Source organism: Macrosteles quadrilineatus, unplaced genomic scaffold (genome assembly GCF_028750875.1).
Source record: "Macrosteles quadrilineatus isolate MER2022 unplaced genomic scaffold, UCM_ALF_1.0 Scaffold_4__1_contigs__length_99947679, whole genome shotgun sequence".
Taxonomy (NCBI): Eukaryota; Metazoa; Arthropoda; class Insecta; order Hemiptera; family Cicadellidae; genus Macrosteles; species Macrosteles quadrilineatus.
Window position 1 is genome coordinate 6,343,403 of NW_026542597.1, and position 23,513 is coordinate 6,366,915.

A 23,513-nucleotide genomic window follows, 5' to 3' on the forward strand; every position below is an offset into this window, starting at 1 on the left:
TTATAACGCTTCAATATACTAAATTATTTGTTTTTTTAAGCTCTACAAAATAGTTTGGAAAGAAATTACAAAATTTTATGTTTTTTCGGTCAAAAATTGGAAAAACCCATTTTTACCCCATGAAAGCCCCCATTAACCCCCGTTCCCATGGTCCGATCATGCTGGTTCGCGAACTCGTTCGAATAAACGTAGGTTTACACGTTTGTACCAAATTTCATCAAAATCGGATCATTTTTGCTCGAGTTATCGCGCTAACGGACACATATATATATATATAAATATATATATATAAATATATATATATAAATATATATATATAAATATATATATATATATTTATAAATATATATATATATATATATATGAATTTGAACGGATGGTGTTTTTGGCCTCTAGGGACCTCAAAACGAAAAAGAAAATCGGTCCCGGGTCCAGGTCTTACCATGAGTACTACGGTAATAGCTTATTCCCTATATGGGAAATTCGCTAAAAGAACCGTATTACCTTTTTTAATTTTTACCGTTTTTAAAAGAAACTTATTAAATTTAGGTTTAAAATCTAAAATGAATATTGGATGATGAAATAAATATTCTAGCATTCCTAATTATTTTCTCAAATTTTTAATACCAATTTTTGATAGTTTTAAGTTTTAAGGCATTTTTGTGTCTAGGCAGGTAATTTGAAATAGCCAAAGGCAAGAAAAAAAAAATCAAAGCGGCGTTCGATTTTATTACGCTCACAGCGCCCGTTCCATTTGAATTTCTGAAGTTATGTGAAAACGTTAATATCGTTAATATTCTATAACCAATGGGTTGCTTAAAGTCCAATTTTACTCTATGAGCTTCAATATTTTTCTGCTTTCTGATCACTTACTTAGTACTCTCAACTCTCTACTCTTTACAATCGCCTTTGACGTTTCCTTTTTCATCTTCCCGTTTGTGAGGCGATATTGCACGTGGTGAGCTAATGTAACATTATTTAGTTTTATTAGACCATATAAACACTGTTTTGCTCAGTAAGTTATTGAAACTTAAATTACTAGTATAGAAAAATGTAAAATCTGAGTGTTCAACCCAATCACTTCCTGTACGGGCTAAAGTCCTAACCTGTAGTTGTTTTCGTTTTAGCCTACTCCCCTAGACTAAGAATGTAGCCGTCCTTAATTGTGTAACCCTTGATTTTAAAGCCGTTAGTCCATCTTTACTTGACGATCAAACCACTTCTCTTCTTTAGTCTGCAGCTTATATATTGATTTATTTTTCTATCCCATAAAAAGATGTCTTGTGTAGCAGTGTAGCCAAACTTTGCCTGGCCTAGACTGGTTATGGGTTAGCACTTGTCACACATAGGTCTAGGACAATGGACATCTCAAGCTATAACTTAGCGCTTTCAAAAATCTGTTTGAACTTAGCTGAGTTTAACTCTTATTGCCTTCGAAAGCCACTTATTTGGAAAGCTTCTGTCTGAACACTTGAAGGCTCTTAGACTTAGGTTATTTTCCTGTTGAGTAGCTTTTCAGTAGCCTGTTTCTACCATCATTCAGCAGTAGCTTCAATGGCTATCTACTGATATGGGTATTTGTACATAAAAAGATTATTGGGCCAAAAGAAGATCCACAGGGTTGTAAGAATTATTGCCCAGAGCCTCGTACACACCCCGCAGTTACACACCTACCCATTTTTTGCATGCTAAATCCAAAAATATAATCAGTTGTTGTCGGAAATATTCCTATGTGACTGTACAACGGAGATAAAATTGTGAATCTAAGGTTCATTGAGTACCTGATGATGTAAGTTATGGTGGTCTAGATGGGTCAATAAGTTAACTTTAGTGGACCGAGGAGTTTTAGCGATTTAGTGAAACTGTTTATACTCGTCTTAACCCTCAGAATGTTATGTGCCGAAATTTCGGTGTAGTGTTTTGTGTCGAAATTTCGACTCACAAACACTGTTTAGGCTACGACTGACAAAATCGGATTGAACTGGATCGAGTTAGGTATCGTTTTATTTGGCATATTCTAAGCTTTCTCCCGAGGTCTGTCTCTAAGCGCTTTTTTCTCTCGAGCCGATCTTAATTGTAGCAGACAGCTGACGCGAGTGGCGTGCGTATTTGTAAACAGCTTGGTTAACCTCGCATCGATGACTGATGTGTTTTATTACGTTTATCATTTTTTTAGTGTTAAAAATCAAAAGTAGTGATATACCTACGTGGTGCATTATAAGAAGATTTAAGTGATTTTGAAGGGCTGGTTGATGATCCTGAAGAAGTAGGTACAGTAGTGATATGATGTAAATTATCAGCCAGATTCCTAGCTATGGTTAGGCTATGCATTCTTAGCTAAACGCTATGTACCGAAATCTTTTTTTTGCCCATAACTTATTTATTTGCAAATCTACTTCCTTATACTATTATATTTTTGGAATCCTCATAAAATTTAGAACAAAGTAGCTATTTTCAAATATTTATAGGCCTATAATTTATACAATTTCTTTGAGCGCAAACTTATTTTTTTTTTGAATTTAATTTTTTACTGGCCATGAAATGTACGGGAATTGTCCTTAAATACCAGACTATGTCCTTAAATTTTTAATGGGCCATAATTTTATCAATCGCTAGTTGGTTAGGAGCACAAAAGGTTTATCAGATGTTTGTTTACATTTTCATAATTTATTACTAGAGTAATTATGCAATAAAAACCCCATTAGCAGTCTCAAACCCATTAATATTTTATCACGACAATCAAGTACTTCCAAGAACTGTTGACTCAGTAGTAGCTTAGCTCATAAAAGTGTTATCACTTTTATTTCTTTACAACTTCTTTATTTATTACTAGAGTAATCATTATTAGATCCCATATATCCCATATATTAGAAACATATTTTATCATGGAAATAATGGTTTTATAATGGCTGTTAAATTTCACTTCTTACTTGTATTTTCGTCTTGAACATTCAATTTGCCGCTGGCCATTGCCTAGTGCCATAAAACTGTTTATGGTTTCGGTTTCATATAAAACATGTAACTAATCTACAGTCTTATTTTGTTAAGTTAAACCCCTTTGTTATGGATATTTTATCTTTCAATTGACAAAACCACAAGCATTGTTGATTGCATTAATTTTTTATCACTACGTAGGCCTACTTGGTTTCAAATTATTTCATTGCATTTTCTGTATCTTTGTACATTGTTGGCGTTCAGGTTTAAATTTTTTTTATTTCCCATATTTATTAATTTATTGCGTTGTATGCTTTAAGCATTCTAAATCTTATGAACTAGAATGATGATATTGTAGTGACTTTGCTGATATTATAACCTCATTGTTTGTTACTCAGTTTATATAGGCCCTCCTAAATAATTAGGCCTAGGCCTGGGTATTTTGACTCTTTGAAAGAGCTGTAAAATATACTAAGAAAATGTAATTGAGCCTAAGATTAACTAATGATCGCTATGTGTCAATATTAACTTTGCAGATGAAAAGACAATAATCTTACTCTGTGCTTACTGGTAGCCGCTTACCATACCGATTTTGTACCTAGAACCGAGTTACAATATATTCATTCATTATGCATTACAGATTTTTTTTCAAAAGTAGTCGAGAACCTAACGTTGTGCCAGGGCGAATAATGCCAAATTAATCCGCCTGGATCGGATAAGCTATGTTATGATGTTTCCGTGACCGATGGAGATATTTAGGATTTTGTCGCTATTGCAGGAGACAATGATTGCGTTTTTCTGCTACACTATTAAAGCTGTACCTAAAGTATATGTTTGTTTACTTTCAATAAGTTTCTATTTTGAAATTTAATTCTTGTCTATTATTATTTACTTTTCTCTCTGGAACAACTACAATGAAGAACAAGATTAATACAGTTTGACAAATCAGGAATATTATTCTGTTATCACACCGACAAAAGTCCTTAAATGTACGGGAATTGTCCATGAATTTTTTATCCAGAATGTAGTAGACACCCTTAGACCTATTTATTTAGTTTTAAGTGCATAACTATATTACCATATTAAAGTTTAGATCTTTCTGAAGAGATTGGTTTTCATTTTAATGTTCTAGGATTAGTAGAACCAGAGATATTTAATTTAACGTAGAGCTCTGAAATCGCTGAAAACGGGCATTTGACTAAAAAAAAATGGCCGCCATACAGTAGAAAAATAAAATAATTGTATTTTTGTACTTCCAATGATATGTACTTTCAAGGATAAAAATATTTAAAAAAAATTAAAAATCTTGAAGCAATTACCTTTGGACCACTTGAAATGGATTATACACCACTTTACTCACTAATATTAATGGTACAGATTAAGCACATGACATTAGAATCACACACTTAATATAAGGAACACACTTTAAACACAAATGCAAATTGTTAACAACATTTAATCAAAGAAAAATCAATTAGATAACAATATAACAATAAGCTGTTGAATTATTAACACATGTTTCGTATGATTAGATTATGCATACTGGTAAACCAATTATTGCTATCTATAAAAAATATTGGTTTTTCTTTTCCGAGTCGGTTTAGTTCTTCTACCCGACCGATTTTCATAATTTTGGCCTTAAACTAAAGGTATGGAAGGGACCACAGATTTGCCATCAAGTATTGGCATTCATTTTGACGTATATTTCGAGTTATGCACAAACTGCCTCCCCGTACATTTCTTATGGGAGTTAAAATGTTTTTTTAGATCGTTTGGCTCTTCTACCCACCCGATTTTCATAATTTTGGTTTTAAAATAAAGCTATGCAAGCACATATGTGTCATCAAGGATCATCATTAATTTATCTAACAAACAGGTATATTACTGGACAAAAGAATTTAAATTTTATTTTTTTCCACTTCAATTAAAAATGAATTCCAGCAGTTCTAATTACATTACCCTATAATGTTTTGGTCTAAAAACCTTAAGTGAAATACCAGCTTTCATTTGAGCTATTGATTGTTAAGATCGAACTACTTAAAGCAGACTGCTGAATCACGAATCAACAATAATTACTATCGTTATAGTAGGCTACTTATCTGCAATCAATGATACGTAACTCTATTTTTATTTAAGTTATTTCATATGTCTTGGTCTTAAAATACTTCAAAGGCTTTCACTTGAGATATTGATAGTTTTAATCAGATAAGTTCAACATACTGTATCACTCAATCAGAAAATATAAATTTGATTATATCTTGGATACTGTACGTTATTTTATTTGTTTTGACCTAAAATCCTTCAGTGAAATACCAGCTTCCATTTGAATTATTGATTATTAAGATTGGTCGCACCTAAAGCACACAGCTAAATCACGAACAACACAAACTGTTCAAAAAATGGAGTTATTTATCATTGATTTATAGTCAAACGATCTTGCTTGCAACTTCAACAGTAACTGTCGACTTTGACGGGTTTTACCTAGTTAATCTTTTAAAAAATAACTTTTATAATTATTTGAAAATATACACATATTAGGCTTCCCAACGACATTAAGTACAACACAACACAACATTAAGTAACATTAACATTAAACATTAAGTAACAAAATCGGTCCGGTAAAAGTCTAGGTTTAGTTGTACAAAGTTTAACAAAAATATATCTAATTCAGTACCTATTTTCTCACCACTATAAATTTGGAGATCACTTAGCTTATTGCCAATAACTTTTAAATGAAGGAAAAATCTACCAAAGTGGATGTGATATTCTGAAAGAGAATAAAATTTACTACAAATAACTACTATGCATTTCTTTAAAATACTTAATAAAGGCAGCCAAAAGTTGGCTACAAATAGAATCATAAAAACAGAAACTTGAAAAAGCAGTTTTTAATGTATTTTTGTTATTTTTACTTTTTCACCACAAATATTTAATAAAATCACAATTTTATAATTATTTGCAAATCTACATGAGTTAGGCTTTCCAATGACCCATTAATTAACAAAATCGGTCCAGTAGAAGTCTAGATTTAGTTGTACAAAGTTTAACAAAAATATCCCAATCTCAATATTTTCTCATTACTATAAATTTGGAGGTTGCTAAGCTTTTTTGCAAATAACTTTTAAATGGTGAGAAAATCGACCAAAGTGGAAGGTGATATTCTGAAAGAGAATAAAATTTCCTACAAATTGATACCATGCACTTCTTGGAAATATTAAAAAAAGGCAGCCAAAAGTCGCGCCCAAATAAAAAGTGTGAAAAGCACCGTTTTCAATGTATTTCTTATGGAAAACATGTTTTTTTTAAATTTTTCACCATAAATCATAACAAAAACAAACTTTCATAATTATTTGCAAATCTACACGACTTAAGCTTTCCAACGACCCATTAATTAATAAAATCGGTCCAGTAGAACTCTAGATTTAGTTGTACAAAGATTTTTAAAACTGAATTATATATAGAATAGATGAAGAAGGAATAACTTACATTTTGTTTAGTTCTTCATTTCACTGGGTGGGTTAGCTTTGGTTTTACCTCATGTTACCAACCTTTAAAATGTCACATGATAATGGTGTAGTGGCAGTCTTAACCAACCCTAGACTAGTTATTACGTTTTATCTATGACCAAACTTCTTTACAAAAAAAAAGATATATTACAAATTGAAACTGTTCTAACCTATCATAACCCAACTAAACTTCTCAAACAGGTTAAATTAGTTTTTATAAATGGAAAAGACATGTAAGGTAGGTAGGTTGTGGGTTATGTGGATTCATGACTGTATTTAGGCTAGTGTTTTGAAGTTATTTTAATTAGGATGGTTAAGTTTCGGTTATAATGAGCCAAGTTGTTGATTTATGTTACCGGTATCTCCATACTATTTCAAAAGTGCAAAAATAGTCTAAAGATACATAAATCAACAACTTGGTTCATTATGACCTAAACTTTCCCTAATCTAACCTACCATCAAAGGACTAAGTACAGTCACGAATCCGCATAAAGCCCGGCCTACCTACCTCAATGTCTAAATAAAAAGTGATAAGTTCACAATAATCAACGCTCAGCTGCATTTACAAATGCCTCTAGGCCTGCCGCTTTGTCTTGTTCTTCCTTAGACGATACTTCCAATTGTTCATGTTTGTGTTAGGCCTAGTAAGTTATTCAATTCACTAAACACAGTAATCGCGACAGAGATAAGCCTCAGTCAAAAATGAAAGTAACTGAATTAAAATGATCGGGGTTTGAGTACCTAATATACTTATATGCCAACCCCGTACGAAGGACGGGTACTCTGCTAGTAATTTATAAATTACTATAGGTTCCCATGGTCACCTTATTAAATGCATAATTTCCACCTAATTTCTGTTGAACTAAATTCTGCCTAATTTCTGTGCGGCTACTTAAGCCCACGTGGTCTCCACCAACCGAACTTGATTCTCCGAACATGATAGCGAACATAAAAAACCGACAAACATTCCATAATCAGTTCATCGAACATGTTCAACGATCATTTTTAATAGCTCGCGGACGAACAAATCGAATGTTCGCATAAGGGATCCAATCATTTTCATTAGTTGGTGATATCGTGTAGTAAAGAGTGCATATACATAAGATCGTCGTTATTTAGGGTGTATAGCAGCTATGTATTTACTCATGTCCACTCGTCGACCTCCTCGATGGTGGTAGAGACAACTGTCCATTTAACAATACTGAAACTAATTTAACAATTAGGCCTGAAAAAATAGTTCATTATCAAAAACACTAAGTTTACGTCTTGGAAAAAAATCCCCGCTTGCAAATGCCAAACTTTACTAGAACTAGAAACGATGAAAACTGCTAAAAGTTTTACAGGACAAATGTGACTTTGACTCAAATGTTCTGTCTAGGAGCGAACTTTTACAGCCAACAAGAGTCCGCTACTCAAGCCCACTTTTATAAACGGGCAGACTGGGCATATGCCCAGGGGCGCTGAAGGTTTGAGGGCGCCCACCGGGTGCCCCTCAACCACCGTCTGCCCGCACTAGGAAAAAATGGGGACACTGATTTTGGGTTTGCTCAGGGCTCCACTTACCCTTAAAGCGGCCCTGCCGCTACTACTTCGAGAAGGCGTCTCCACCAAACCAACACCGAACAATAAATTATGTTCTGTTGGTGGAGACGCGGCTCTAGAACTGCTATTTACTTTCTCTTTAAATGCTAGCCCTACAGGTTTTTTTTTAAATTTTTACTACAGAACCTAGCAAAACACTGGCCTATAACTTTTGAAGTTAAATAAGTTCCTTAAAGGACTACATTTAGGGTATTAAATACAAGTTATGTTTACGTTGTTTTTTTTTTTTAAGCTCATTAAAATGATTTTGAAATAAAGAGAAAATTTTTTTGTTTCGAGTAGGCCTACCCCATAAAACCCCCCATAATCCGATTATGCTGGTTTGCGAACTTGTTCGATAAACGAAGGTTTACTTTCTTGTAGCAAACTTCGTCAAAATCAGATGATTTGTTTTATGCGAGGGATCAAGCTAACAGACTTACAGTAGAACCTCGATAGTTGGACACTTTGTGGACTTAAGGGATGTCGAACTATAGGGAGTAAATGGAGTTTAATATACAGGAAAGTAAAAACACAAGTCTTAATAGAAACCACCCAAATTTATGAAATACTAAAAAGCTTAACAATTTCACTGTTCATTAGTTAAGTCTCAAGTCAACAATAAATTACAAATTAATTTTCAAGTCAGCTGCCATCACAATAGTAAGGCGGTCGACACACGGGAAGACCGAAACCCAACTAAAGTTGAACCAACTGTTTTGTGACGCGATTACGGTTGCAGTTGCGTTGGTTACATCCGCACACGGGCGCGACTATAATTGAGTTGAGACAGTAAATGAGTTCTAATTTTGTTATAACGATACTGTGTAGGCCTACTGTGTATGGTGTTTGAAATGAGTAATATAGATGAAAAAGACCTAGTGTTTTATAAACAATCAAGAAAGCGTAGAGTAGAAGGTGTTGGGTACATCCTTATGTTAAAATCAATATTTAATGTAGGCTCTTTGTAGCTGTTGCTGCATTACAAGAAACAGACGCAAAATTTCAGTCTATGTACAGGATGTCAAAAAGTGCTTACGAAGAGTTATCGCAGTTGGTATACCTGATCCTTGAAAAGCGCAATACAAATATGCGAAAAGTTGTTCAAACCAGGCGACTGAAATCACCTAGCAACCGGCAGGTCCGGTTGCTTAACGACTGATCGCCGACTGGTCCTCAACTGGTCGCATCGCAGTCGCACCGTGTGTACTGTCCCACCTAACTACATTGGTCGGGACGTAGGCGACTAGTTTGTCCAACTGGTTGCCGATTTCAGTTGGAAAACAGTCTTCCCGTGTGTCGACGGCCTAAGTTAACCATTTAATATATCACTTGACAAAATAGTTCAGCCCGTGTCGAACTATCGAAGGTTTACTGTATTTATGAATTTGAATGGTGGTTTTAGCCTCTGGGAACAACAAGACAAAAAAGTAAATTGTTCCTGGGTCTAGGTAATAACATATTCCCTATATGGGAAATTCGCTAATAAAGTCAGTTTCATGATGACTGATGGTTAACATTAAGAGCTTCCCGGTAAAATCGAGACAACTACAGCTGGCAAACAATGCTTTTGGAGATAGATAATGAGCAAATAGGCTAAGTTATATTGCCTTTTGGCTCAGTGAAAGCTGTCAGTTTGTTACATAGGCCTAAGTATGATTTCCTTTTTAAAACGTTTTTATTAGGTCGCTTTCTTGTCCGCTACAAATTTTGCAACCGATTTTATACTAACTTCCCGATGAGCTAGGGACTTGAAACTTGAAACATATCTCACAAATGGAAGACAATGCAATATTATACAATTTAATTTTCATATTTCCCTTGGGCTACGCCCCATGGGCTTGTTTTTATTAAATCGATTTCTTGCAAATTTTGATACTTCCCGATGAGCTAGAGACTTGAAATTTGAAACATAGCTCACAAATGGATGACATTGCAATATTATATCATTTAATTTTCATATTTCCTTTCTGGCTACGCCCCATAGGCTTGTTTTTATTAGCTCGCTTTCCTACAAATTTTGATATCAATTTTAAACGATGTTCCCGATAAGCTAGAGACTTGAAATTTGAAACATAGCTCACAAATGCATGACAATACAATATTATATCATTTAATTTTCATATTTCCCTTGGGCTACGCCCCATGGGCTTCCACATTTTTCATGTTGACATTTTGAAAGGATGTAAATATAACAACTAATTTAAGTCAGCTGTAAATACTTAAATTTGACAGTTCGAAGAGCAGAGGTTAAGAGGTACAGGTTATGCTCCCAAGAGATTCTTTATACAAACAAACATTTCAAAATAAAGATAAACAATCTGATTGCAGGTATCAAGGTGTTTGTAAATAATGTCAATTTTTGTTTATTTAGTATTCTATAAAGTAAACAATAAATATTTTGAGTGAATGCATTGCAGAGAAATTCCATAACAAACTATAGTTATATTATTATATATTGTGAGTTTTCGGATTAACGAACTGTAAACATGTAATAATATCAATTATTTGTGAATATTGCATGATAACTCATATTATGGTCAAGGAGACAGTCACCCAACGCAAGCGACGCCTAGAGAAGGAAAAGAAAAAAAGACTAGTTAAGCTTCAACAGGAATCGGAGGTTTGTAAATCGGCAAGACTACTATGTCAGCGTCAGGCCTATGCTCAATCCACGGCTTATTGGAAGGAGACAGCCTCCCAACGCAAGCTACGGCTAGAGAAGGAGAAGAAAAAAAGACAAGTTAAGCTTAAACATGAATCGAAGACTTGTAAATCGGCAAGATTAGCCAAATGGCTTAAGCGAGCTACGCAGGTTTGTAAATCGGCAAGACTACTACGTCAGCGTCAGGCCTATGCTCAACGGGAAGTTGATTTCCATCTAACCAAAAGCACTTTTTGTGACAAGTGTTGTGATATCTGGAAGAAAATGTGCTACCCTAATCAGGTTATGAAACAATGTTCTATTTCACCGGAGCCATACTTGCCACCGGAACTTTCTGCTAAAAAAGTGTTGCTTGCCTGCCATCGATGCAATACGCACTTGAGGAGCTCAATGCCATCCACGGCTTATTGGAAGGAGAAAGCCACCCAACGCAAGCGACGGCTAGAGAAGGAGAAGAAAAAAATAGAAGTTAAGCTTCAACATGAATCGAAGACTTGTAAATCTGCAAGATTAGCAAAATGGCGTAAGCGAACTGCACAAGTACCCAAACATGCTAATGTCGGACGCGAGAATGCCAATGAACTATTGGTCCAAGCGAGATCAGTCGAGAATACCGAAGCGCATATTTCTCGACTAGAATCGGATCGTTTGAGACATTCTGAATCAAGAGCTAGAGAGACAAGTCAGGAACGTGAAGCAAGACTACTACGTCAGCGTCAGGCCTACGCTCAACGGGAAGTTGATTTCCATCTAACAGGGTTGCCACCAGCCATGAAAACCTTGAAAAGCGTGAATTATGCGTGAATTTAGGTGACCATGAAAAAGTGCGTGAATTATGCGTGAATTTCGCCATTGGACCATGAATTCTCAAAATCATTATTAATAATTCAGCCAAAACCCCTAAATGTGCTGAATCAAATACTCCGTATTAAAACCATTCTCGAAATGAACACCGAGATAAAACGTCAAAGTGGGAGTGTCAAGATAAAAAGTTTTGTTGCCATGCCACGAACAGAAACGATTGCGTAGTTTATTCAAGGTCAAATCCGATCGTAACCGACGTCAGCCGAGTAGTCTAGAGATGAGAATTATCGTTGTTTTCCGGCAACGGTTATAACGATAACGCAGCTGCCCAATAACGTGTTGCGGCAACCTGTTATTTCAATAACGATTGCCAACTCGTTGCCGCTATAAACCAATAAACCGTTGTCTGCCGGTCGGTGTTGCGGCGTTCAGTTATCGTTGTCGGTTGATCAGTTCAGTTTTCAGTTGTAGTCGGGAGTCGGGCGTGGCCCAGACAAGATGCGTTATTCTCATTCTAGTTCGTTTCAGAAGTTATCGTTGCTCTGGTAGCGTTACGGCAACGGCACTAATGGCAATGCATGTTTTCGTTTTCGTTGTCCGCGCGGCTTTCCTGCAACATTGTGTAGATAGATACGTTATTATAATAACAGGGAGTTCTCCGCAACGTGTTGCCGCGATAACGTTGCCGTGGCCGCAACACTGTTATTCATCCTGTTATGTTATAACGCCCATCTCTACCGAGTACCGATCTACCGATAAAATCGATGCTTTCGGAGCCAAAACATCGATCACATCGATGTTTGTTCTGAGTTTCTCGTCTGTTCTCTGCACTGTAACAGCCAATTAACCTAAAACCAATACAATTCAGTTACGGAAAACGTCATCAATACTGTATTTCATTACTTTTTTTGGCCTAAAAGACCGATGTAACAAACCAAATCATCGGTTCGGTAATCTACCATCGATGTAAACAAACAACTTCGAACATCGATAGAAAAGACATCGATGTTTCGAAAACATCGACAATCGGAATTGATGCTCGCTCTCACTCATTCTCTACTCTCTACTCTTAACTCTAGTCCTAGTGTTCGTGTGGAGTGGAAGGAAATACAGAATAACCATAACCTAAAAGTTTTAAACTGATCTGAAACTTGTCAAACGTTTGAAGTAGTGGTGGACACTGGACAGTAAGATCACTTTTTGCACTCGTGATTCCGTTTTGTGCTTCTTATAATTGATTACCCAACACTCAGTGGAACAAGTGTTCAGATTAAATATTTTTTATTACTGATATATCATACTTCCGATACTTTACAACGTTAAAATAAGAAGTACCTTGCCTTGCCATAAAGGTCAAAATGGCTTGCTCCGGCTGGGCTGGAACTTAATCGTCTTCTGTGTTTGTTTGGTGAAATATGTCGTATTTCAAACTACTGTCAGTGTTGAGTAAATGTGTTTACAACATGAGTTTAAGTTTATTTATTTAGGCCTAAGTTGCAAGAAGTCAATGTTGTGCTGAAAAATGGTGATTTCGTTCTGAGGAAGGTAAATGTAAATGTTTTGTTAGAAGCATAGGTGTTTTCAGTCAATACGAATCTAACTAATGAGATGTAAATTTAATTAAATAATTGTTTTAACTGTGATTTAAACCTGTGTAGGCAAATGATAATATATAAACTGATCCAATCGGAAGAAACATCCTTCTAAACTAAGTTTATTTTAACCTTTTCTGTAATGTAATTAATTATTTTTTTATTACTTAAAAGTTAGCCTATGTTTAAACTTACATTTAACTAATCCACTAATATTTAACTATTTAACTAAATATTTATTTACATAATATTACCTTTTTAGTGTTTTTATCAGTCAGTCGGTAACCTTTAATCTTCTCAATAAATAAAAGTTGGTTCAGGCCTAACTTAGCCTAGATTCAGCTTTGGATTACAATGTAGGCTAGCCTACTGTGTTACAGTATAAAGTAATAGATTGCATGTGCGTTTTAGTAGGCCTAGATATGGCCCATTACTAAGTTAACCGTTTCTTGATCATGTTCTTAACATTTGTTTTTATTATGCCTATTATCTTAATTATGCGTTATGCCTATTATCTTAATTTGATGTTTAGACAGTAAAGTTCTAGGCCATTGCTGGATTAACTAAGTTAAACCTTTTATGTTTGGATGCAATGTTTTTTAGGTTAGGCCTATACCTAGCTACCAATCCGACTTATTATTTATTTATTATTTCTTCTAACGTTTGAATTTATCATTAGGCCTAAGTTATGATGTTGTTAAATCAGATGTTTCAATTTTTTTTAAGAATTACATTGTATTATCACACACAAGATTTTTATTAAATATCCTTTTTCATCTGTGATTTTACTTTTTTTAGACTGGATAAATTTTATTAAATTCTTATTTTTCACTCTAAAATAAACGCATGAAATGTGTTTTATTTTATAGTAGCACACAAAACTATATATTGTCGATAAATTAATGTACAATTCTGAACTAGGCAATACTCTTTTATGGTGAAATTGTGCGAGCATATACCCCATGAATTTTTCAAAACTACCAATGAAAACCTTGAATTATGCATGAATTTTTTTATCTCACTTTGGTGGCAACCCTGTGAGTGAAACTCTGGAGAACCTTAATGTATCCAGAGATTATACCATTTTACCAGATCGTGTTTACAAGGCACTTGATTGGCTAATTGTAAATAACCCACTATATAAGGATGTAAGAGTCAATCGATTTATAAATGATTAATTAATCATGCACACAGACATTAAAACTAAAAAGTATAAAATAATTTATAAATAAAAAACTTTTTTAAACAAAACGTTTTTAAACGCCCTAAAAAGTAGAAAATAATTTACAAATAATTTATAAATATGTCGAGAGAGTATAAATACTTGTACGATTTAAAACGAAAAACGTTGGGTGCATGCAATTAATTGATAATAATACATTAGTTCAGTAGGTGAAGGTAAACTATCTATTGCATGCACCCCACGTTTTTCGTTTTAAATCGTACGAGTATTTATACTCTCTCAACATATTTATAAATTATTTGTAAATTATTTTCTACTTTTTAGGGCGTTTAAAAATGTTTTGTTTAAAAAAGTTTTTTATTTATAAATTATTCATACTAGGCCTACCTACAAACACTTCCAATAGGATTTGTGCAATGTTCTGGCTGTTTGTCTGACACAGCTGCATACAGCTGGTGACACACTGCATATTGCATCGTGATCACGATTAAAACATTTTAGATCTAGGATACAAATTGTCATGATAGATATACTAGTTTCTTGGGTGATCTTGTGTTAATCCTGTTTGTTAATTTAGGCTACTATTAATTAATTGCTGCCAAATATTGCCTTAACATTCCTACTTGGTAACCTAATTCCTTTATAAATGAACATAATGAAATTTATTACAGATTCCAAGAATCAAAATGCAGCTACAAATACGTGGACAGCAGCACCATGTCATTGAGTGTGAAGGCAATGAGACCATTGCCCTAATCAAGGTGAGTCCAGAATCGGTTTTGATTGTTTAGCGTACAATTTAATCCCCCCCACTTAATCATAAAACCCCCAAAACCGAGAAAGAGCCGTGAGTTTTGTCAATTGGGTAAAAATCTAGAATAAACCATGAGTTTTACGGTCAAATTTATAAATAGTGACGAGCTGATTCCAATTGGATTTCACAAAGCTTTTTAATCAATAGTATGGAAATGTCAACTCTTTATAGGCCTACACTGAGTCAGAGGATTCACAGTGAAATCGTGATCATCCACTGCAATTGCAATGACGTCCAGAATTTTTAACCGTGCAAACTTTACATAATGGTGTTCGCAATCACTTTTTCATACGCTACCGTATTTAAAACCAGAAATCTGGTCATAGTCCACATCATCATAGTCTCTCACAATCAAAGAAAAATCTTGGACATCTCCCATATTCGTGGTGGTATTTTAAAACTATAATCGTCTTCCGCAGTTTTAAGAAGTCTGTTTGCCTCTAGGGTCCCCTATGACACATTGCGATGCCTCCAGAACTTTGCATATCTATTCTACCGTAAGGCTTTTGACCCTTACCATCATTAAAAACATATGAATTAATAATATTTTGCCTGTGTCTACTACTTAGAAGTTTTGAATGGAGACCCTACATCTAGTTAGTTAGTTAGTTCCTCTTTTCACCAATATAATTAGGCTAATAGTACCTAATTTTCATTTTAAATATTACTGGATTAATTTGTTTAAGACTATTTTAATTGGTACCATTGGAAAAAATAACTCCTTAAGAATTTATTTGCATTGATTTGGGTGAATATCAGCTGCTGTTTGTCAAGTCAATTGTTATAAGTGTTGTGTATAGCCTAGGCTGAATTTGAAGACATGAAAGTTTTTGTGTGTTGCATTATCACATTAACCAATCATCTCAGTGGCGTAAATATGGTGAGAACTTTATACAGTAGACGCCCTCTTATCCGGACTCCTCGGGACCTAGGCCAGTCCGGATAATGGTTTTTCCGGAGAGCATAAATTTTGTACATGCATCTGTCGTATCACAAGTGGTTCACATATCAAACATTTATTTATAGTTTTGTGTGATCATGATTTTTTTCAGTTTCATAAAGTTGTACTATTTTTTATTTTTGTATAACCAATAAAACAAAATTTTATGGAAACTTGATATATCATGAACATTATTTGTAATAAGCCATGTAAAATTGTGCTCATATACAAATTTAAAATGAAGAATTTTTGCTAAAGGTTTTTCTGAAAGTTGAATATTGTTAAGTTTGCAACTGCGTGTATATGATGATTTACTCTGTCAATTGTCATGTCCAGGGCCGAGTGGCACAGTTGGAACAGTTGCCCAAGGAGCTGTTGAGCCTCTACAACTGCGGCAAACCTCTCACTGATGACTCCTGTGTCGCCCAGCTCACTGGCGACTACAGCATCGATGTCACCATTCCACTGCTCGGAGGTGAGATTGTTACTGTAGGATTGTCATGTTTTAACTTGTTCGCTACCGATCGCCACATATATGTGACGCTGCGGTCATTGCCACGGACAGAGGTATATACATTGTAACATTACACATGAGACCGGGTGTCACTTCCAGGTTAACAGTAGGTAAACACTCACCATATGCCAGTGATGCAGCAAAGGAAAGTATAGTTTTGCCAACTATCATATGACGTCACTAATCATATCCACAGACAAAGTGACGCACATGTGCGAGACATTCCTCTAGACCACTGCAGAGAATTCAGGGCCTTTCAATAGACCGTTACAAAGATATTTAAGCTTTTAATAACATTGGAACACCGACCCAAATATGCAAAGTCAGTCTATTTTAATGAAACTAGCTGTCGCATATGCAATTGCAGTCTATGGGTAGAAACTAGCCATCACATATGTGCGTCGCTGGTCCATATGAATGAAAAATTTAGTACTTTGCGGTAGCGAACATATTGAGGGCTCAAAATTTATCATGGGGTGAAAACTCCTATTAAATATAGTCCAGGATATTACCCAGGTTCAGTACTGTGGCTAATTTAATGGCAGTATCTTGACTTTTGTTGATTCCTTTATGTACTGTATGTTTGTGACTTAAATACTGTAAGAAGCTTTTCAGAATTATTCTTATTATCTTAAAAGCATAGTTAGGCTACCTATTAGTAATTGTGATAGGTGGCTGTTTCCATATCATTAGTAAAGATCCAATACTAATAACTTTTTACGTTTATAACATAATTTATTGTTACTATTCTAATAAAATTTAGATGATGATAAATTTGTACATAATTAGATCCTAGATTCAATCTGTTAGAAGCTCTCTCTGATTACTATGTTCTGCCTGCCTTTTGTACACAAATCATATGTTTTATTATATTTATAATACTCTATTTACCTTTTTGTTTACATTTTGTCAGTTCTTAGAAAATCATGTTCATTAAACCATCTCTTGAATTTTATCTTTTTTATTGCATCAATTTTACTATCTATCATTAACACAATCGATCAATTAATTATAATATTCACTATAGATTTTGTCTCCAGCTGTAGACAATTTTAATGCTAAAATGGTCTAGTTCATCAACAGTAAGCGTGTTTTTGTTTACAATTTGTTTCTTTTTAATTCAGTTATTTTAGAAATATCCATAGAATAAGAAAAAAAAATGTTGTCGACACAAGCGCTGAACAGCACTAACACGAACCGCACATAAAAAACCAGCTTAAGATTTTACAATGGGTTGAAAAGAAGTCTATGGTAGTCCTGGACCTGACTAGGGTCCTGTGTGCATGTCGTGTATAGAGAATTTTGCTTTTGCATTTCAATATAGGTGTCTTAGGAAGTGTTTTCCACTCGGGTGTCAAGTTCGCACCTGGTACGTTTTCGAGCTATGATGTCATCAAGATGGCGCCTCGGCAATTTTTAAATGCGTATATTTCGCAAACCGTTTAACGGATCGGGATGATTCTTTTTTTGTTTGAAAGATATTTTTACAAACTATCTTTTTTGTATTTACACATTTGTTGTAAACTTAATATTCACCGCACAATATTGAAAAACGTCGTTTTTATTGTTATTATATATATTGTTTTGCTTATAACTTCTTAACCGCTGATAAAATCAAATACCACCCGTTGCAAAAGTTGTAGATAATTCTATACCCTTTCCAATGATACCAAACAATATGTGATTAGACCTAAAAATAAAGCAAAGATATTGAATAAACCGTAAGAAAACACTGAAAGCTGTGTACGGTCCGGGAAAGATTAGTCCTGGACATGACTAGGGTTCTGTGTGCATATCCTGTATAGAGAATTTGGCTTTTGCATTTCAATATAGGTGCCTTAGGAAGTGTTTTCCACACGGGTGTCAAGTCCGCGCCTGTTTCGTTTTCCAGCTATGACGTCATCAAATGTGTACAGGAAATGTTTTCGTATTTACACTTTTGTTGTCAACTTAATATTTATCTCACAATATTAAAAAACGTGGTTTTTAATATCATTGTTTTTGAGTTTTTCTTCATAACTTTTAAACGCTTATAAAATGAAATGACTACCCATTACAAAAGTTGTAGATAACTTTATGCCCTTTCCAACGATACCAAACAATTAATATTTCAAACTAAAATTTAAGCCAAGATATTAAATAAACCGTTAACAAACACTTAAAATGGTAGGTAGTCCGGAAAATATTGCAGCCGGAACAATTTTTCAAATGCGTATATTTCACGTACCGTTTAACGAACCGGGATGATTCTTTTTTTGTTAGCAAGATATTTTTTAAGACTATCTTTTTTGTATTTCCACTTTTGTTGTTAACCTACTATTTATCCCACAATATTAATAAACAAGCTGCTATACCCGTGCGTTGCAACGGGAAGAAAATGTGACCTAGAGAGCTATTTAAGTGGTGCTGATGTGTGTTTTAAAATACAACAACAACTCTGAAAATATAAACTGATTTAAAAGTGTTAACCTGATTACTTTTAAACCCCTACTTAAATGTTAATGGATCCAAAATAATATGACAACATACCTTAGTGTAGCAACATCATCAATTGCTTCATATTGATGCTTCATGAATTACATGTTTTACCATAATTCTTCAATTTTAGCCAAGTCTCTTTATATGTAGCTTACTATATAAATTACAAAATGAAACTTTGAGCAATACTTTACTAAACGTATACAACCTTTCTTTAAAACCAAACATAACCCTCCTCAATCTACATAAAGCGTCACAAACATCTTTTAGGAGTAAATAAACAAACACCAGTTCATTGAACTGACCAGCTGTTTCATTAACTAAATTAAATTAAATCATCTAAACTTTGGAAGCGTGCCAGGCGTAGCCCTTTGGAAATCAGCCTGTGGGGCAAAGCCCTTAGGAAATTCGTCCATATCAATACTTTTCGGCAAATCTACATACTCTAAGCTTCATTTTGATGTGCCATATGCCTATATTTTCATTTGGTAAATGGCCTTAACCGTTTACATAAAATTTGATTGTATCACTTTAATAATATAATAGATATGTACATTTAATTGTTATTTTTATTTTACTTTTGCTTATAACTTTTTGACAAATAGTAGGTTAACAACAAAGGTGTAAACACAAAAAAGATAGGCTTAAAAAATATCTTACAAACAAAAAAAGAATCATCCCGGTTCGTTAACCAGTATGCGACTTTCTACCATGTTAAGTGTTTGTTAACGGTTTATTAAATATTAATTAAATTTTATTATTAAATTAAATTATAATTTTATTAAATTTTAATCTCTTGGCTTTAATTTTAGTTTCAAACATTAATTGTTTGGTATCGTTGGAAAGGGAATAAAATTATCTACAACTTTTGTAATGGGTAGTTATTTAATTCTATAAGCGTTTAACAAGTTATGAGGACAAATTCAAAAACAATGATATTAAAAACCACGTTTTTTAATATTGTGAGATAAATATTAAGTTGACAACAAAAGTGTAAATACAAAAAACATTTCCTGTAAAATTATCTTTCAAACAAAAAAAGAATCACCCCTAGTTGTATTTCTTTTTATTGACGCTATTCATTGTACCACCTTTGTACAAAAATATGAATAAAGAATATGAATATGAATATCTGTTAAACGGTATGCGAAATATATGCATTTAAAAATTACCCTAGCCGCCATTTTGATGACGTCATAGCTGGAAAACGAAACAGGCGAGGACTTGACACCCGAGTGGAAAACACTTCCTAAGACACCTTTATTGAAATGCAAAAGCCAAATTCTCTATACACGACATGCACACAGAACCCTAGTCATGTCCAGGACTAATCTTTCCCGGACCGTACACCACTTTCAGTGTTTTTTTACGGTTTATTCAATATCTTTGCCTTATTTTTAGGTCTAATGACATATTGTTTGGTATCATTGGAAAGGGTATAGAATTATCTACAACTTTTGCAATGGGTGGTATTTGATTTTATCAGCGGTTAAGAAGTTATAAGCAAAACAATAAATATAATAACAATAAAATCTAAGTTTTTCAATATTGTGCGGTAAATATTAAGTTTACAACAAATGTGTAAATACAAAAAAGATAGTTTGTAAAAATATCTTTCAAACAAAAAAAAGAATCATCCCGATCCGTTAAACGGTTTGCGAAATATACGCATTTAAAAATTGCCGAGCCGCCATCTTGATGACGTCATAGCTCGAAAACGTACCAGGTGCGAACTTGACACCCGAGTGAAAAACACTTCCTAAGACACCTATATTGAAATGCAAAAGCAAAATTCTCTATACACGACATGCACACAGAACCCTAGTCAGGTCCTGGACTACTTTCGATTAGTCAATGGTCAAACTTAGTCAAATACAGGGTGATTGATATAAGTGTGCCAGCCGTTTTATTCGAAAACCATAAGAGATATAAAAAAAAGTTAAATGGTAAGTGCCTTGGATTTTTTATTAAAAAAATAGTCAAGTCCAAAAAATTATTTTAGCCGCCATTTTTCCAATATGGCCGTAACTTTGATTTTTCTTATGGAACATAAGAGTACATAAGTATTTCATGTGTATTCTGGTAGAAAATGTAATTTTAAGACGATTTTATTCTTGTAATTTTTTTCATAAACCTAACCGTTTCAAAGATAATAATGGTTTAAGTTGTGAAATTTTGAATGGTTTTAGAATAAAACAGCTGGCATGCTTGCTTAGGCCTTTATCGAAACTCTTTCTCATGCAGAAATTTCAAAACTTTAACCATTATTATCTTTGAAACAGTTAGGTTTATGAAAAAAATTACAAAAATAAAATCGTCTTAAAATTACATTTTCTACCAGAATACATCATAAAATACAGGGTGTTCCATAAGAAAAATCAAAGTTGGCGGTCATATTGTAAAAATGGTGGCTAAAATAATTTTTTGACTTGACTACCATTTTTTAAATAACAAATCCAAGGCACTTACCATTTAACCTTTTTTGATATCTCTTATGGTTTTCGAATAAAACGGCTGGCACACTTATATCAATCACCCTGTATACTGGATTTTGTTTGGTTTTTGGCAACAACAACAACTCTAAATTAGAAAAGGTTTAAATACCTACTATAAAGCAATCCAATTTTGTTGTTGGACAACAAAATTGGATTGCTTTATAGCAGGTATTTAAACCTTTTCTAATATTTGGCAATCCGGAGGCTAACAACTACAATGAAACTCTAAATTGTCTTCAGGAGTCTACATTTGTCAATATTCAATATCAGTCTTAGGCCTATGACATATTTTCACAGATTTAAACACTATGACACAGTATTCTTAAACAACATGAATCTAATGTTCCATGGTGGTTCTTTACAGGTAAAGTTCACGGTTCCCTTGCTCGTGCCGGAAAAGTCAAAGGACAAACCCCGAAGGTTAGTAAGGATTTGTTTTAGAGTTTATCTTATTTCAATTCTGGAATGATTATTAATTGGGTACTTTTTGTCTGGAGCAATATTGTATTTGTTGGTGAATAAAATGTAGTTTTATTTCTGAATAAAATCATGAGGATTAGTACCTGCAAATACATTAATGCTATTTTCAAATTATGAAAGAAAATGTCTAATTAGATAACTTTACTTCTACTAGTAAATATTGTGCATTTCATTCACCTCACAGTACAGTGTATCCATAAGCCATATTTTAAATGGAATTTTCAGCAACCCCTGTCTTAAAAACATCATCATCTGCAAAACACCCCTTATGTTTTTATTATTTTTTAGAACTCAACAGTACTTTTTTAACCATACCAACAAAGTCAAAATCCCCAAAAAAATATTATATAAAAATCAAACTATATTACGTATGCATTTACAGAAATAAGTCAAATTTTACTAATAGTCCAGTCAATCCGTTGTAAAAATTAACCATACGTGGACAAAATTGGCGACTTAGAAACATTGTCTGAAATTTATGTTTTTTTGGGGCGCTGAATCCGAATCTGAAGTTGTCCAACAAATATTTCTTGAGCGTTCCGAGATATTCGCAAAAAACATCAAAATTTTAGCACTTTTCAGTTTTTATATTACAAGTCGAAAACTCTGAATTCTAGCGACTTTTACCCCTTACAAAATGAAAGTGGGCAAAATTTCCTTCAAAATGCACTATTCACACTTGAAAATCGATTATAAATAACCTCCGCTAGAGCGCATTGAAAATTGGTTATTTTTCAAACTTTAAAAAAATTCAAGCTTTTGGTATCGTTTTTAATATTACTCAGCAAACACCCACCCCCTTCCATCCCATAACTATCTCAGCCCCTTCTATCTGGTTGACCCTTAAACCCGTCCGTATTTGGTGACCGTTAAGGAACGTCGTTGGTTCCCCTTATTTTTGTTTACGAAGTGAGCTTTGTTCAGTGTGCTCGTTTTCAACAAGTTTCTTTACAGGTTGAAAAGCAAGAAAAAAAGAAGAAGAAGACTGGACGTGCCAAGAGACGTATCCAGTACAACAGGAGATTTGTCAATGTTGTGCAGACATTCGGACGCAGGAGGGGACCTAACGCTAACTCATAAATAAAATGTTTTAATAATAATAAAACTGTAACCATAATAATAAACTGGTTAATTTTTACTTGCGTGTAATAAAAGCCTTTTGATTATTATTCCCCAAAGAACCTATTGCCATGTCTTTATTCTCAATTCTGTACTTAAAATTAAAGTTACATTATTATTAAGTAACTCCTGCCACAAGAGGTTGTGATCTTTGCGGATCGTAACCGACCAAGATAAGAAAGATAATGAATCATAACCATGAGTCATTATTTTAGACAAAAGTAATGGCAAAACTATTGAATTTTATACATATAAAAATAAAATTTACATAAACCCTGTCATAAGTTTGGTAGCTACCGGTACCCTTTTATTTCTTCCATAAATCAGACACTTTCAGGGCCTATTGGCTTAGGCAACATCATAATAATTAATCTCCGCCAGGAATCGTATAAATCAAATGCTACAGAT

At 33.9% G+C, this 23,513-nt stretch overlaps 1 protein-coding gene across 1 annotated transcript; it reads left to right on the plus strand.

The window, feature by feature from the left end:
• Positions 1-847: 847 nt before the first annotated feature.
• Positions 848-23,124, plus strand: LOC128992324 (FAU ubiquitin-like and ribosomal protein S30). The gene is made up of 5 exons (XM_054415834.1): positions 848-958; positions 14,937-15,026; positions 16,356-16,494; positions 21,871-21,926; positions 22,941-23,124. Exons 2-5 carry the CDS (start codon positions 14,952-14,954, stop codon positions 23,064-23,066), a joined length of 396 nt encoding a protein of 131 aa, XP_054271809.1. The 5' UTR covers positions 848-958; positions 14,937-14,951; the 3' UTR covers positions 23,067-23,124.
• The last annotated feature ends 389 nt before the right edge of the window (positions 23,125-23,513 follow it).

Coding starts and splice junctions, on each gene's coding strand:
- LOC128992324 (XM_054415834.1), top strand. CDS start 14,952: ATGCAGCTACAAATACGTGGACAGCAGCACCATGTCATTGAGTGTGAA. Junction 16,495..21,870: donor CACCATTCCACTGCTCGGAG/GTGAGATTGTTA, acceptor GGTTCTTTACAG/GTAAAGTTCACGGTTCCCTT. Junction 21,927..22,940: donor TCAAAGGACAAACCCCGAAG/GTTAGTAAGGAT, acceptor GTTTCTTTACAG/GTTGAAAAGCAAGAAAAAAA.